We start from the raw sequence: 13762 nt of genomic DNA on the forward strand, positions 1-13762 counted from the left end.
GATTCCTCACCAGTCCCTGCCCTGGCACTGAGGGAGGTGCTCAGATCTGCTCCCATCACCTGCCACCTGCAGTGATGGATGCAGTGCTGCCACACAGGAGTGACTGCCTTTAGAGAAGCTTTCTTGAGTGCACTGGACACTGGAGTGATTACTTTAGCCTGCAGACACAGTGAAAATAAAAAGTTTGATTAATTCATTATTACTGAAAATAAATGTAAAAATCAAGGGAGAATCACCAAGTCCCTGATGTTCCTTGACCTGCCTAAGACTTACCCCATCTCCACATGATTCCAGTGTACAGTGACACAAAGTGATCAGCCAGGTAGCTGAGGCCATGTATTGGTTGTTTTCTATGAAATAGTAATTCTTTTTTTCCCCTTTCTTAGCGCTGTTTTACATTTATGGATCGTGGATTTGTGTTCAGGATGGTCAACAACTATATAAGTATGTTTGGAGCTGGAGATAGCAAGGTATGGCTCTGATTTATTTGTTTGTGTCTGTTTTTTCTAAAGTGACTGACTAGCAGAATATTTTTTATATTAAAACCATTTATGATTCCATGACTTGGCCATGCTCAGAAGTCAAGTCAGTGAAAACATTTAGAGTAAATATGGATTAAAACCTCCTGGGCTGAATCCATGTGCCCTCTTCTCCAGGAGTAAATACCCATGTTCAAACAACTATTCAGTGAGACCTGCAAGAGCAGACTCTGCACAGACTGCTCAGACCAAAGAATCCAGAAGACTGAATTTAAGCTTTAATTCTTTGGAAGTACACTCATCTATAAATATCAGCAATTGGCAGTAATTTTCTTTGAGGAGAATGAAGTAAGAGCATATGAAAAATTATCATTGTGTAAACTCAAGTGAGACTGTAACATCTTTACTTTGTGTGAATGCCATGCTCTTACCTCATTGATGATGCAAGGAGGCAAATCTGCTCCAAATTATTTTGTGCTAGCTGTGAGGAAAATTCCACGCAGCCTTTATTTTTCTCTAATACCTGCAATAGTCACTGATATGGTTTGAACAATAAATTTCAAACAACAAGAGGTGCCCGAATTATTCAGCGTGACTCCCTTGCTCTTCATCCATCAGGATGAGTCACAGGCTTTTTCTCTTCCATGCCAGAGTTTGTGAGAATATGTATAGTAACACAATATAATCAACATATACACTTTGAATGATTCATCTTTCACCAGAAAGCTCACAAAGCTTTTGTCCATTAACTTTATATAATTCTTTGCTGGTAATATGTGCATTTGTAGCTAAAGAATGAGATTACTCCAGGTCTGCTTTACTTTTTTACTAAAACCACCTTCATTCTGAATTCAAGTCTTTAACTTCATCTCTGGAACAGCTGTAGAATGGAGTGTCTCAGTTATTAATGTCATAGCCTGAGGTCTGTAATTCTGCAAATAATATTATGCAATTTGAAAACTGCTTCTATACGTCAAACCTCCTTAAATACATTCTACCACAGAAACAGATGTTTGATTTAAAAAGCCAATTAATGGCCAGTGGAAAAGCCTGAGATTAATCAGTGTGCAGAGCAGTACTTAGCACCTTCTTGGCAGTAATTGTGTGAACATTGCCAGCATCCCTCCAGATCCATCTGCCAGTGTGTGTAGGAGCAGATTCACGGTGGAGTTGTGGCAGATGTGCAGCTGGAGCAGCCTTTGTGGTACTTGGAAACAATTGTCACAAAATAAAATCAGAGATTTCTGACCTCAAGGAGAGAGAGGTCTTGCATCATTTTCATTTCAGTCCAATGCATAAGCAAGAGTCAGTCTTCTAAATGTGCTGCCAGATTTCTTTTTGTGCAGTTTTTGCCTCTTTAACTGGATTATTTATGTACCAAAAAAAAAAAGATACTGCAGTCTGACCAGTCTTTTCAGAAAATTTAACAGTGTAGATTGTTGCCTGAATATTTTGTGGGCGTATCAGTCTGTAGCAGTGCAGTTGGAATTTATTGTAATTCTGGATGAAGCAACATAATTTCTGTTCCACAGAAATGTCCCTTATGGTATTCCATATTTTGACATTCAAATATAGTTTTGAGAAACATTTATTCAAAAGTCGAAATAGCTCATTAGAAATCAGTTCATTGCTGTGCTCCCTCAAAATGTCACAGTTCCTTTTGGGAAACACATTTCAGATGCTTCACTTCTTCATTTCCCATTAGCATGTCCAGCTAATGTGCTGTATTTCTGAAGAGGTACTGCAGTGCAATAAAACATTTTAGGGGAAAATTCCTTACCATCCCCTACTTGATGGGCTCAAAAAAGTCCATGTTCTCAAAACTATATATTACCCAAATCCCTTGGAGGTCGAACTCATTGGCATCAACAGAGGACGTTTTTACTATTGTCAGTAAGCTCTGGGTGTGACTTGTGTGGCTGAAACTTTATTAAAAAAAATTTAAAATGGTTCAAAATTTCTGTGACTGGAGAAGTTACTTCACTATGATTCAATGCTGTAGTATATGTCATCACAAGACCCAGTGTAGCTTTAAGGATACCTTAAATATTTTGTTTGGCTCAAGCTTAGGTTTATCACTACATCTTCAATGAAAAATCATAGTTTAGAAATTCAAAAAGCTTCTTTGTCTGTGGGAAATTTTTTCAATAACAGAGGTGAAAACCACATGTTTATTGTTTGTGCTGCTTGGCACAGCAAGCTCTAAGGTTTTGTTGTTGGGTGTGAGTGTGAAGTTTGAGGTAGAGATAAGTAGTAGTGGAGCTCTGTCTCACCATTTTCCCTGTTCTCATGTGAACTGAACCATTTCCTGTTGTGATTTTCAGACTTTACACCAGTTCAAATTCGACTTTCTCCAAGAAGTCTGTCACCATGAGCACTTTATCCCTCTGTGCCTCCCCATACGGTCTTCACACATTCCTGGTAAGGGCCCCCTCAGGAGGATTTCTGTACAACAGTGAATTGGAGGGAGGTTCTAAGAACAGATAGTGAATAACTCTCTCAAGAGCCATGTCTGTACATCAGGCTCAGAGGCCCCAAACAGCTTTTCAGGTGTGGTACTTAAGCAGTGTGATAAAAATACCATCATTTCAGTATGCTTGTAAACAAATGCAACCTCTGGCAGCTCAGTTAGGGGGTGGGAGGTGGAAGCTTCTCACTGGAAGTTTTAACTGGAATTTTTGTGCTGACTGATTTACTAAATCAGTAAGGGTACTGCAGTAGCCTTGGGAGGTGGTGAACTAGGAAAGGATTTCAACAGGTACAGCAGGAAGGGGGAGAAGCCCAAACAATTCGCTCTCATCTCCTTTTTACCTCAGTTTTCAGCATCAAAAAATGAGTTCAGTTCTGACACTCAGGGCTTTTTTTAACAGTAGAAAGTGTTTAGTTCAGATTTGAGTCAATTTTTTTGAAAAGCGAGCAAATGGTTTTTTACAAATAATTAAAAAGTGCATTATTTTTGCCCATTTTCTTATGTTTATGAAAAATGAAGACACTGTGACGCCTTCAGAATCAGCACAGGAATATCGAACATCAGGTATGAGCAATATGACTGCATAAGTGAGCAGAATTCTATTTTGACCACTGCCACTGTTGGCATGCAATGCATTGTGACAAATGTTAGGCAAAAGTTATTTATCGTTTTCAGAAGTGGAATTGCTCTCACCCTCTGTGTTCTAGAGCTCTTCTGGCTCAGGATATGGGAACAACAATTTGGACTTTGTGCCTCCAAGAAGTCAATAGTCTAATGAGCAAACAGTTGAGATTCTTATGTGGGAACGTGTATATAAATCATCTTTTATTATTAAATAGTAAAAACTGCCTGATTTCAAGATACAATGATTATATTAAATTAGTTCATTCTGAGAATTGAAAGAGGAGAATGAGGCTGTCAGACCAAGAAATCAAGGTTTAACAACGGATTGAGCATTTGGAAAATGAAAGGGTGGGAGGGAGGGGAGATGTATGTAACCTATATATGAATTTAAACATTCTTGTCCATTCTATTCCAAGACATTCCAGAGTACACGTTGACTAATGAATTTTGCCGTAAGCACTTCCTAATTGGAGTGCTGCTGAGGGAGGTTGGCTTTGCCCTGCAAGAAGACCAGGACATCAGGCACGTGGCTTTGGCTGTGCTGAAAAACCTGATGGCCAAGCATTCCTTTGATGATCGATACGCAGAGCCGGTAAGGAAACTGCTTGTTCTTTTTCATTTGCTTGTTCATCCGGTACCTAAACATACATGAAACTTCCTTAGCCACTGGTATGTATTTATTCATTTCTTGAGGCTCATGTTGTGTCTTTTATTTTTAGGCAAAACAAGCACAAATAGCAAACCTGTATATGCCACTCTATGGAATGCTTTTGGACAATATGCCAAGGATTTACATGAAAGATATGTTCCTCTTCAATATCAATACTTCCAATCAGGTAATTCATGTGATTTTTTTTTTTGGAGCACTGAAATGATCAAAGTGAGCCAGTCTGACCCAGTGGGAAGAAGTCCAAGTTTTATGCTGGTCACTGATTTAGATAGCAGAATACAGTTCTGAAATTGCTAATATGGTTGCATCTGCAAAGTTTAATTTGGAAGGTCTCAATTTGCAGAGCACCTGCAGAGCTCTGGGAGTCTGTACTGTCAAGGAACAAGGGGTCTTGGAGCAGACCCAGGACACTACTGTCCCAGGGCTGGAAATTCAGGGTTAGAGATTTGGAGTCCCAGACAATGTGTCCAGTACCTCTGCCACAGGCTGGGGTCTGAGGTCGTGTCCTCAGGCAGGAGGCTGGGACACACTGGTGTGAAGAAAACCTCCCACTGCCCACAGAGTCTTTGCAGGATTACTTTGTGTACCCAAAGATAGTACAACTGAGGGACCATAAGCTATACCAAGAGGCAGAGGGAATGCATACAAGTAACTGGAGCAGGGAAGGGGTACAGAAACATCATAAAACAGCTTTACTGTCATGGAAAACATCTGTATAAACTGCACATCTGGAGGAATATGTTTGTTTCATAGAAGATATGTTATAACCATACTGCTTTAAAAACGAGAAGCAGATTTCTGCAGGGGTATTGTGTCTTTCAGTCCTTCCAGCAAATGAGCCCATTTCATTTGAGCATTGCTAATGGCAATTAATGTTCCTTTCCCAGTGCTGTGTTAATTTTCAGAAACAAACACTAGTTAGAATTGACCAGTCCTTTACAGCTTCCACTGTGAGTCTCATATTGCAGGTAACTTTTCAGCATATTATGGCAAGCCTTGATCCTTAAAGGCTGTCATGTCCAAACAACTGAAAGTAGGTTCTCGGACTCAGAGTCTTAGAAAAGCCTCCTGGATGTGCTGTCATTATCCAAGTTATGAGTGATATCACCTACTGGAGCTGGTTCTGTTTCTTTCAAATACAGGGATCCAGGGATGACCTGAGCACAGCTGGAGGGTTTCAGAGCCAGACAGCAATGAAACATGCAAACTCTGTGGACACCTCCTTTTCCAAAGATGTTCTGAACTCTATTGCAGGTACAAATGACAGACTGAACAGGCACATAGGCAGATTTGTGTGTTTCTCAATCCATTGTGCTTTCTGCATAGAATTCATGGTGGATATCATTAATTTTTTTATACCATATCCAGGGAAACATGGTATGCAATGTTTCTCTTTCATTTGGGTGTCTTTGGATTGACTTTCTCTTGTGAAGCTGTTCTACTTCCACTGCTTCACTTACTCTCCTGCTTTGGAAGGATGCCAATATTCAGGCTCTAAGAAATCCCTTTGCCTGAGTTCATTCTTGTAGACTCTGCCTGACTTAAAAATAGTTCCCAGGTTTCTCCTCAAAACTCCTGATGTCCCATGGAGGCAAATATTCATAGTTTTTCCAGGCTTAATGGAAGAACAGAAATACAACTTACTTAGTTCACTGCCTCCAAACCCCACTTCAAAATTCAGAGAAATGAATTCAGGCATCTTTCCACTGACTTTTGTGTCTTTAGGTCAGTTCTTACAGAATGCAACAGACCATTTTAATGCCATGCAAAATGGCAAACTGAATCACTGTACTTCAACTTGTTGCATGTTTTCAGTACTAAACATACCCATCAATAGCTTTGCTATTGAAAGTTCAAAGCACTTGTCTCAATCCAGCATGTGACACATTTTAAGTTCTCCTTTTTTTTTGTTAGTTTTTGTATCCATAAATGTTTTAGTTTAGCATGTTTGCTATGACTTTCATTTACAGCCTTTTCATCAATAGCTATCTCTGCAGCAAACCATGCTGACTCCAGAGCTTCCTTAGCAAGTCTTGAATCTAACCCAAGTACCAATGAAAAAAACAGTGAGAGAACTGACACGTGTGAAAAGGTACATGTGCAAATGTTGAAAACGTTTGCTAGAGGTGGGAGCCCATCACTGCACTTAACAAGGCCCTTTGCTGTCACCTCAACAGATCATGAGACCTTTGTCTTTGATTGGGTCAACACTTCGTTTTGACAAGCTGGATCAAGCTGAAACTAGAAGCCTTCTTATGTGCTTCCTTCACATTATGAAAACCATTTCAGAAGGTAAAAACTGTGCACTCACTACTTAATTTATATTGCTGTAAAATGCTGCGAATGCTGAATCCAAGTGAGCATTAAATTAGAATAATTATCAGTGTATTTTATGGTCTTTGAGCTAAGTTTAATTCCCTCTAACAGGTACATAATGTATTTTAATATCTCCCCTTAGATGCACTGATTTCCTACTGGTTGCGAGCACCCTTCTCAGAAATAACAGACTTCTTCAGCATTTTAGAGTAAGTTTACTTTGTGGTTGTTTGATTTTTGTGTTGAATGTTCTAAAGTGCTGGCTGCAAACAATTCCTCTTTGGGTTTGTGCACCTATTGAAATAGTCTGAGATAGCTCTTGTATCTTAAATTATTTTGCTATAGTCTTCCAAAGCCATAATGAGACATTATTAATAAGACATCCTCCAAGATATTGTAATTTCCATGAACAAGGGTCATAATGCTTTGAGTCTTCCTCCTAAAAGAGATTTTCAAATTGGTTTCCCATTTGGTGTTGAAATTCTGTTCTTCTCTTGAGAAAAATATTTAGCTCCTCAAAACTTCCCAGCCATAAGAAAAGTCACATAATGTGTAGGATGACCTGCTTTTCACATCCTCAGGGTGGTTTGCTCAATCCAACCTATGCATGACTGCAGAATCCAGCAGGTAGCTGGTTTTGGAATTTCCTCACCATCTTGTAGTTGAAATGTGAGTTATTTACCTTCAGCTGGTAAAGAAGCAATGCTTTTGCAGCCAGGTTTTTGCCTTTGCCATCTCAGCGGGCAGGAATTTTCAACTTGGAGAAAAAGAACATGGTTGTGCAAAGTGCTGCCACACCTGACGTGTCCCTAAGCTGGGAACTGCTGCATTCTGTTCTTTTTGCCTACTAGCAGGTGCATATGCCATGGGTCTCATTGAGGCACTAAGATTCAGCATTTTTTTCATCAGTACAAAGCCATTAATAGGCATAAAATGTGTTATTTTATCTTTCAGGGTTTGTCTGCAAAATTTCAGATATCTAGGAAAACGCAACATTGTCAGGTAATTCTGTAGTTACAGACTGTGTTGCAGTATTTAAATATGACAGAATTTATTAGACTTAAATGAGATTAACAGTGTTTCCATCAATTTTCTCCTGAAAGAATCTCTATGTGGAACTGAAGCCAATGTATGCTTCATTTTTTCTTGTATGCAAATGATGTTATTGTGATGTTCTGCATATCTGAGTACATATCTTCTATAAAGAATGAATTGCATGATGTGATAGCCATTATTGCATTTATAATCCAAAATAATGGGACCATTCTTGACCACATTTCTGTGCATATGCAAAATAAAGGAACTTTGAACACTGTATTTCATCCATGTCATGGAAATAATAGTTTTAATGAGCATGGATAATTGTTTCACAGCAATAAAAAAATAATCTGCCTTCCTGAAAAAATGTGAGATCACGTTCAGCTGTGAAATGTGGAATGCACACTTTGTCTCAGCTGATGTTTCATTTTTAATTTTATATTACTGCTGTGAACTTGTCTATATGTCATGAAGTGTCAAAATTTAGAGGTCACTAGATGAACCAGTTCTTGCTCCACAGCAGCTTTTGTCAGGCCTGCATTTACTCTTCAGGAACATGGCAAAATTGGTGTCACATTTCATAACAGATCAACACTTATTTTCTCTTCCCCTTAACAGGAAAATTGCAGCTGCTTTTAAGTTTGTCCAGGCCACCCAGAATAATGGAACTCTTAAAGGTTCGAACTCCTCTGGCCAGGCATCGGGGCTGCTCCCACAATGGTAATGGCACATTGAATTCCTAACTCTATAAACCCTCAGCCTGGGTTTATTCTGGTTTAGCCTGGTTTATAAATCCATCTGCCACTCTCATACTCTGTCACAGCATTGATTGAAAAGAGGTTGACAAAAAATATAACAAATTTCAGAGGCCTCAGAGCTTTAAACTGTAAAAAGTTGGGTCTCTTCATCTTGATTTACAAGCTGTTGGTTAGAATGTTATGTTCAGGGAGTAATTCTGTCCTAGAATAATTTTAATCATGTAAATTTATGAAATTACATTTTAAAACCAAATAAACAGGAAGTGTATTATAAAAAGTTACCTGAACTTTGAGATGTTAAATCTTCCTGAAATCTACACTAGTTACAAATATAAAATCTTTTCAAAAATAATAATAATTATTGGTATTTTTAGTTCTAAGCTTCTCATTATAAATTAATGATGTATTTGTCAGCATACCAAAGAGGATTAAAAGAATACATGAATATGCACACATGTATTTTTAATGTCATTGTCAGTTTGTCATCATTTCTTTCACCTCATAGAAATTGTATTATTTCTTTCTTGAACAGGATATATTTTTCCTGTGTTCTGAGCTAACAGAACACTAAACTTCAGTTTTTCTTCACCCAAAGACAGTTTTCTAAACATCAGCAGTTATTTAGGCTGATGCTTTTTTTTCAGTGCTTAATGGAAATTTTGTCCCCTGTGATTTCAAGAAGCCACAGCACATGTTTTTGTCCACCTCACTGACTTCCTTCATCTTTGTTTCTCTGAAGAATTTTGCATCATTTCATTTAATTCAGGCATTGAGAAGTACTGCAGTAACTGACATGGAAAATTCTGAGTAGGCACAATAATTTATTCCATTTTTCTATTCTTAATGGTACCTTTCAATTGCAGGATGCATTCTACTTCAGGTCACGATGGCCACAAGCACCACAGATCTCAAACATTACCAATAATCCGGGGCAAAAATGCACTTTCCAACCCCAAGCTCTTGCAGATGATAGACAGTAGCACTGCAAGTAAGTACAGAAATTATTTGCTTCCCTCTGGAATTCTGTGGGATTTAGATCAGGCTCTGTACAGACCTTTTCTTGACAGAAGGCTCTTAAAATTATGAGATTGGAGTCATCTATCCCACTTCCCAATTAGGTTTCTTTCCTCCTTTGAGAATGAACAGAATCAGTGAAAAGATGTACTCATATCACTAGTGCAGTTGGTGAGAGTTGACTCAAATCTCCTCTCCTTTCATCTGCTATGAGCAGTTTTCTTCAAAAAACCACTTTGATTGAAAGTGCAGTTAGGACTCTATCTCTGCTGTGATGAGACTTGAGGACCAGATTGCAGAATTAAATCATCTTTATTGACACTCAGGAGATTGTTTTTCATCTCTCTTGTTTTATGCTGCAGGCACCTCCAATGAAACAGACATTGTACAGTATGTGGACACAGAGGCAAACATTGCCACAGAAGTTTCCCTCACAATCCTTGACCTGTTGTGTCTTTACACTCTGAATCACCAGGTATGTTTTGCTGGTTTTCTTCTCTGCTTGAACTGGTGGGATGTGGGGTGAAAGAAAGGCCTGGGGTAGCAGGCACACAGAAAACTGGAAATGGCTGAGACAGCAGGATAGGAAATAAGATATGCCAGTCCTCAGTGAAGGTCTTGTAGAAGGGAATTGGCTCATAGTACCCAAACTGAATAGCAGGGGATGGAAGAAGAACATCCTACATATCCATGGCTATGTACAACCCTGCTCTGCTTGGAAGTGTCTTGTATCTAGTATTACATCACCTTTTCTGAACCATGCTTAGCCCAGTAGATTTCAGGGATTGTCAACAACAGATTTCCAAATTGCTTGTTATCTCTATCTCTGCAAGCCAGCAGGTGAATCCTCTGCCTCTTTAAAAATGGCTCAGATTGCTTCAGCAAGCCCAGATGACTTGCTGAAGGTTTCACAGCCATAATACAGCAAGCAGCTCCTTTTACACTTTAGTGCTCCCTCTCTGTCACCCTAACCTTTAAATATAGTGTACACAATCCATGAGCAGTACAGGCATAGCAAAGTGCTTTTCTTGAAAAACTGCAAGAGTCTGCAGCAAGCTGGGAAAGCATAATCTGCAAAAATTTTACATTGAAAAAAGCATCTCTCTAGGAGCACTCTGAGGTAATGTCCTGCAGATCCTTCTCCCGTTTATTCACTTCAATAACCACAATGTCCTGTCTTGTCTGTGAACTTTTCAGAGGCAGCTCCAGCAATCTGATTGCCAGAATGTGTTGATGAAGAAAGTCTTTGACACGCACATGCTCTTTCTGCAAATCAACCAGTCAGCAGCAGCTCTCAAACACGTCTTTGCTGCTCTAAGGCTGTTTGTAGGCAAGGTAACTCTGGGTTTATTCTGTTAGTCATTTCTGTCAGTGTGCTACAGCAACTACAGCTTGGGGACAATTGGACACTTGGCAAAGATTCTGAACTTACTCTATTAATATTCCTGACAAAGATGGTCTGATTTATTGCTGATTAAAAGTAAGATGTTCACAATATCTGAAGAAACAGTTTTGTGTAGAAATTGAGAAATTTGCTACGAAGGGAAAAGTTTTCATGTAAGTAGATAAGTGATGTCCAGCTTTGTGGTGTATCCATTGACTCCCCTGCTTTTACCACCTATGAAAGAAAGCTTGAAACCCTAGGGGTCCATGGTCTTCCTGGCAGATACCTGGTTTGCAGAATCCAGCAGTGAATGATTACTGCTGTCACCAGAGGAACTAGCAGGAGGGTGTTCCACACACTTCACCAAAAGTTCATCCACACTAATACAGTTTTACAAACACCCGGTTTTAAACATAGGAAACAATATGGTTATGTGTCAAACTTTCTTTGCTTGCATTGCACTTGTGTGAATTGTCATGGGCAATTAGGCACTTGGTGCCAGCTGCAAATGCTGCACAATTTCCAAGTCACAGACTTAGATGAGATCCTCTGAAAACCAACCAGTATGTAGGACTCAGGTAACAATTGCTCTGGGGAAGTCAGAATAAGCAAGGCTGGCCCTGGTTCCTGAATGTTTTTTATGAAACACAAGAATGTAGCTGAGTTTGCAGCATGTGGCCTCCCTCTGGTTGTTGTCTCAGGGGAAAGGAGGAGATCATGCTTCTCCCATTGGTGATGGTTGAGGACATGGGGGAAATATGTAGTAAACCATCCACGGATGACTTTAAATGACATACAAGACAGCTGGGAATGAAGAACTCTATGCAATGGGGAGAATGAATAAATATCCAGAATTGCCCTTCTCATTTATACTGTAGCTTTTGGGATTGAATTCTCTCTTCATGGTTCTGTGGGAGCAGAGTTCTGTTGTGGTTCCTGCAGCAGAGCCCTTAATTACTCAGGCAGTAATTAAGTTCTGTAGTTCATGTGTACATTTCCACCTCTCCTTGCTCAGTCTTGTATTACACTCACCCTGCTGGTAACAGTGGGTATGGTTTGGAGAGCCCTTCTCTGTTGTCTCCTGCTCTTCAAATCCTTGACCTCTGGAAGTTCACTGACCTTGCTCCTCAAAATATTTTCCTTCTGCTGAACAGCTTTTATAACTGTGCAGAACCTCACCCTGCTTTTCCTGGTTAGCCATCATGCAGTCCTTGCAGATTCCTTGTGCTGGGCTTGCTGTGTGCCAGCTGCTGTCTGGGCTTCCTAGAGGCCAGTTTGATGGTGTTTGTATGAAAATCTGGGTATAACTCTTAATTAATCTTAATTTTTGTGTGGGATTATGTTTAGTTTAAACCCTGGTATGAATAACCATGGGAGAGTTACTGAAAGGTTAAGAAAAAATTGTTAACTCAGAATAACTGCACCAAGACCTGAGAGCAGTACTGAACATACATTCACACTTCTTTTTCAATAGTTCCCATCAGCATTCTTCCAAGGACAAGCAGATCTCTGTGGTTCCCTCTGCTATGAAATCCTGAAGTGCTGTAACCATAGATCACGTTCAACTCAGACAGAAGCATCTGCTCTTCTTTATTTTTTCATGAGGAAGAACTTTGAATTTAACAAGCAGAAATCAATAGTCAGATCCCATCTACAGGTAAGTGAAGTGTGAGATCATCAATATTTAACTGCTGTGCATTAGTTTTATTATTATTATTTTTATGCATTGAAGCAAGGCAATCCTTTTGCAGTCCTCAGACAGGCAGTTCTCTGTGGCAGCTTGATTTTCCTGCCAAGTCTGAAGTTGGACTGGATTCTCTGCTGTTCTTGGGCTGCTCAGCTCTTTTCCAGGGAGAGACAACAGCTGTGAATGTATCTGCATTGCCAGATTAATGGCTATTCTTGACTCACGTGTCACCTACAGCAGTTGGAGCACAGCTGATGAAGGAACTAAACAGAATCTGACAGTACAGGAACAGACATGTAAAGTCCAGTAATAACATATTTACACTGCAAAATGTGAGCAGTTACAAGATTTTGAAAGATTACTCACAGTTCTTGCCTTTGTTACGTGAACATGCACCCTCACAAGACAAGTATGAAACCCCACTAGCCTGCTACATCAAGTCATGCTAAAATGATGTAGCCTGCTACATCAAGTCACACTGAAATAGGGTTAAAAACTCTTCTGAAACTCTGATTTCTTTGCTAATTGCATCCTGTGTTTGCTCCCCCTGTGCAGCTCATCAAGGCGGTGAGCCAGCTGATAGCGGATGCGGGGATTGGCGGATCTCGGTTTCAACATTCACTCGCAATTATAAATAATTTTGCTAATGGAGACAAGCAGATGAAAGTAAGAAACATATTTTGTCAATCACTACCTCTTGCAAAAGGTCAACAATTTCACAGGAGCAAGTGTTTCAGTAAATAAGATTGCTGGCTCTACTAGCCAGTGATTTATGCATTCATAGTGTGTCTTTCTCAGGCAGTCTGAGGTTCATGAGGGTGTTTGTGACTCAGAAGCTTAATAACTGAAAGTAATTTTTAAACAAAAAATATTTTTATTTAAAAATTGTGCTATTTGTTATTTATTGCTTATTTTCATTTGCTTCATGTCAGAGGTCATACATTGGAACTAATGGAACACAATTGCAGTTACCAATTTTTAGTCTATGAGTGCTCCCTTCCCTCTGTTCAGTAAATGTGTAGCAAAAACAGGCACAACAGTTGGGTTTTGTAAGACCTTGCTAACTCACTGAAGGTATAGCTGGCTCTTAGATGAGTTACCGCTGCTATTATAGTCATTGTCTATACTAAAATTGTTGAAAAAAGTTTCTGGTTTTTAATTTTTATAATTTTTTGTCCAAACATGAGTCAATGTGCATTTTCAGTTTTATACTTTGAAGGTGTTTTCTTTCTCTCAAGGTGACTTTAGGGTATCTCCACTGAGATTAATAATAAAGTTAGCATAAAAAGTTGGTAGATAGTTAGGAGAAGTAATTTGATGTG

At 39.3% G+C, this 13762-nt stretch overlaps 1 protein-coding gene across 7 annotated transcripts in view; it reads left to right on the forward strand.

Annotated features, from left to right (window-relative positions):
• Positions 1-13762, forward strand: part of DOCK10 (dedicator of cytokinesis 10) — a gene marked incomplete at its 5' end in the record, with an annotated part of 141963 nt that overhangs the window by 108844 nt on the left and 19357 nt on the right. For 6 of the 7 annotated variants that reach the window (XM_083868214.1, XM_083868215.1, XM_083868209.1 and 3 more), the window contains 16 exons: positions 387-470; positions 2804-2900; positions 3469-3513; positions 3990-4165; positions 4293-4409; positions 5386-5497; positions 6214-6335; positions 6421-6535; positions 6702-6768; positions 7514-7561; positions 8216-8317; positions 9219-9343; positions 9732-9844; positions 10567-10704; positions 12228-12410; positions 12996-13106. In XM_083868214.1, coding sequence (XP_083724340.1) covers positions 387-470; positions 2804-2900; positions 3469-3513; positions 3990-4165; positions 4293-4409; positions 5386-5497; positions 6214-6335; positions 6421-6535; positions 6702-6768; positions 7514-7561; positions 8216-8317; positions 9219-9343; positions 9732-9844; positions 10567-10704; positions 12228-12410; positions 12996-13106 — 1755 coding nt within the window. The remainder of the gene's footprint in view (positions 1-386; positions 471-2803; positions 2901-3468; positions 3514-3989; positions 4166-4292; positions 4410-5385; positions 5498-6213; positions 6336-6420; positions 6536-6701; positions 6769-7513; positions 7562-8215; positions 8318-9218; positions 9344-9731; positions 9845-10566; positions 10705-12227; positions 12411-12995; positions 13107-13762) is intronic. The other variant, XM_083868210.1, reaches the window with a different exon arrangement.

Source organism: Zosterops lateralis, assembly GCF_965231275.1.
Source record: "Zosterops lateralis genome assembly, chromosome: 10".
NCBI classification, from domain to species: domain Eukaryota; kingdom Metazoa; phylum Chordata; class Aves; order Passeriformes; family Zosteropidae; genus Zosterops; species Zosterops lateralis.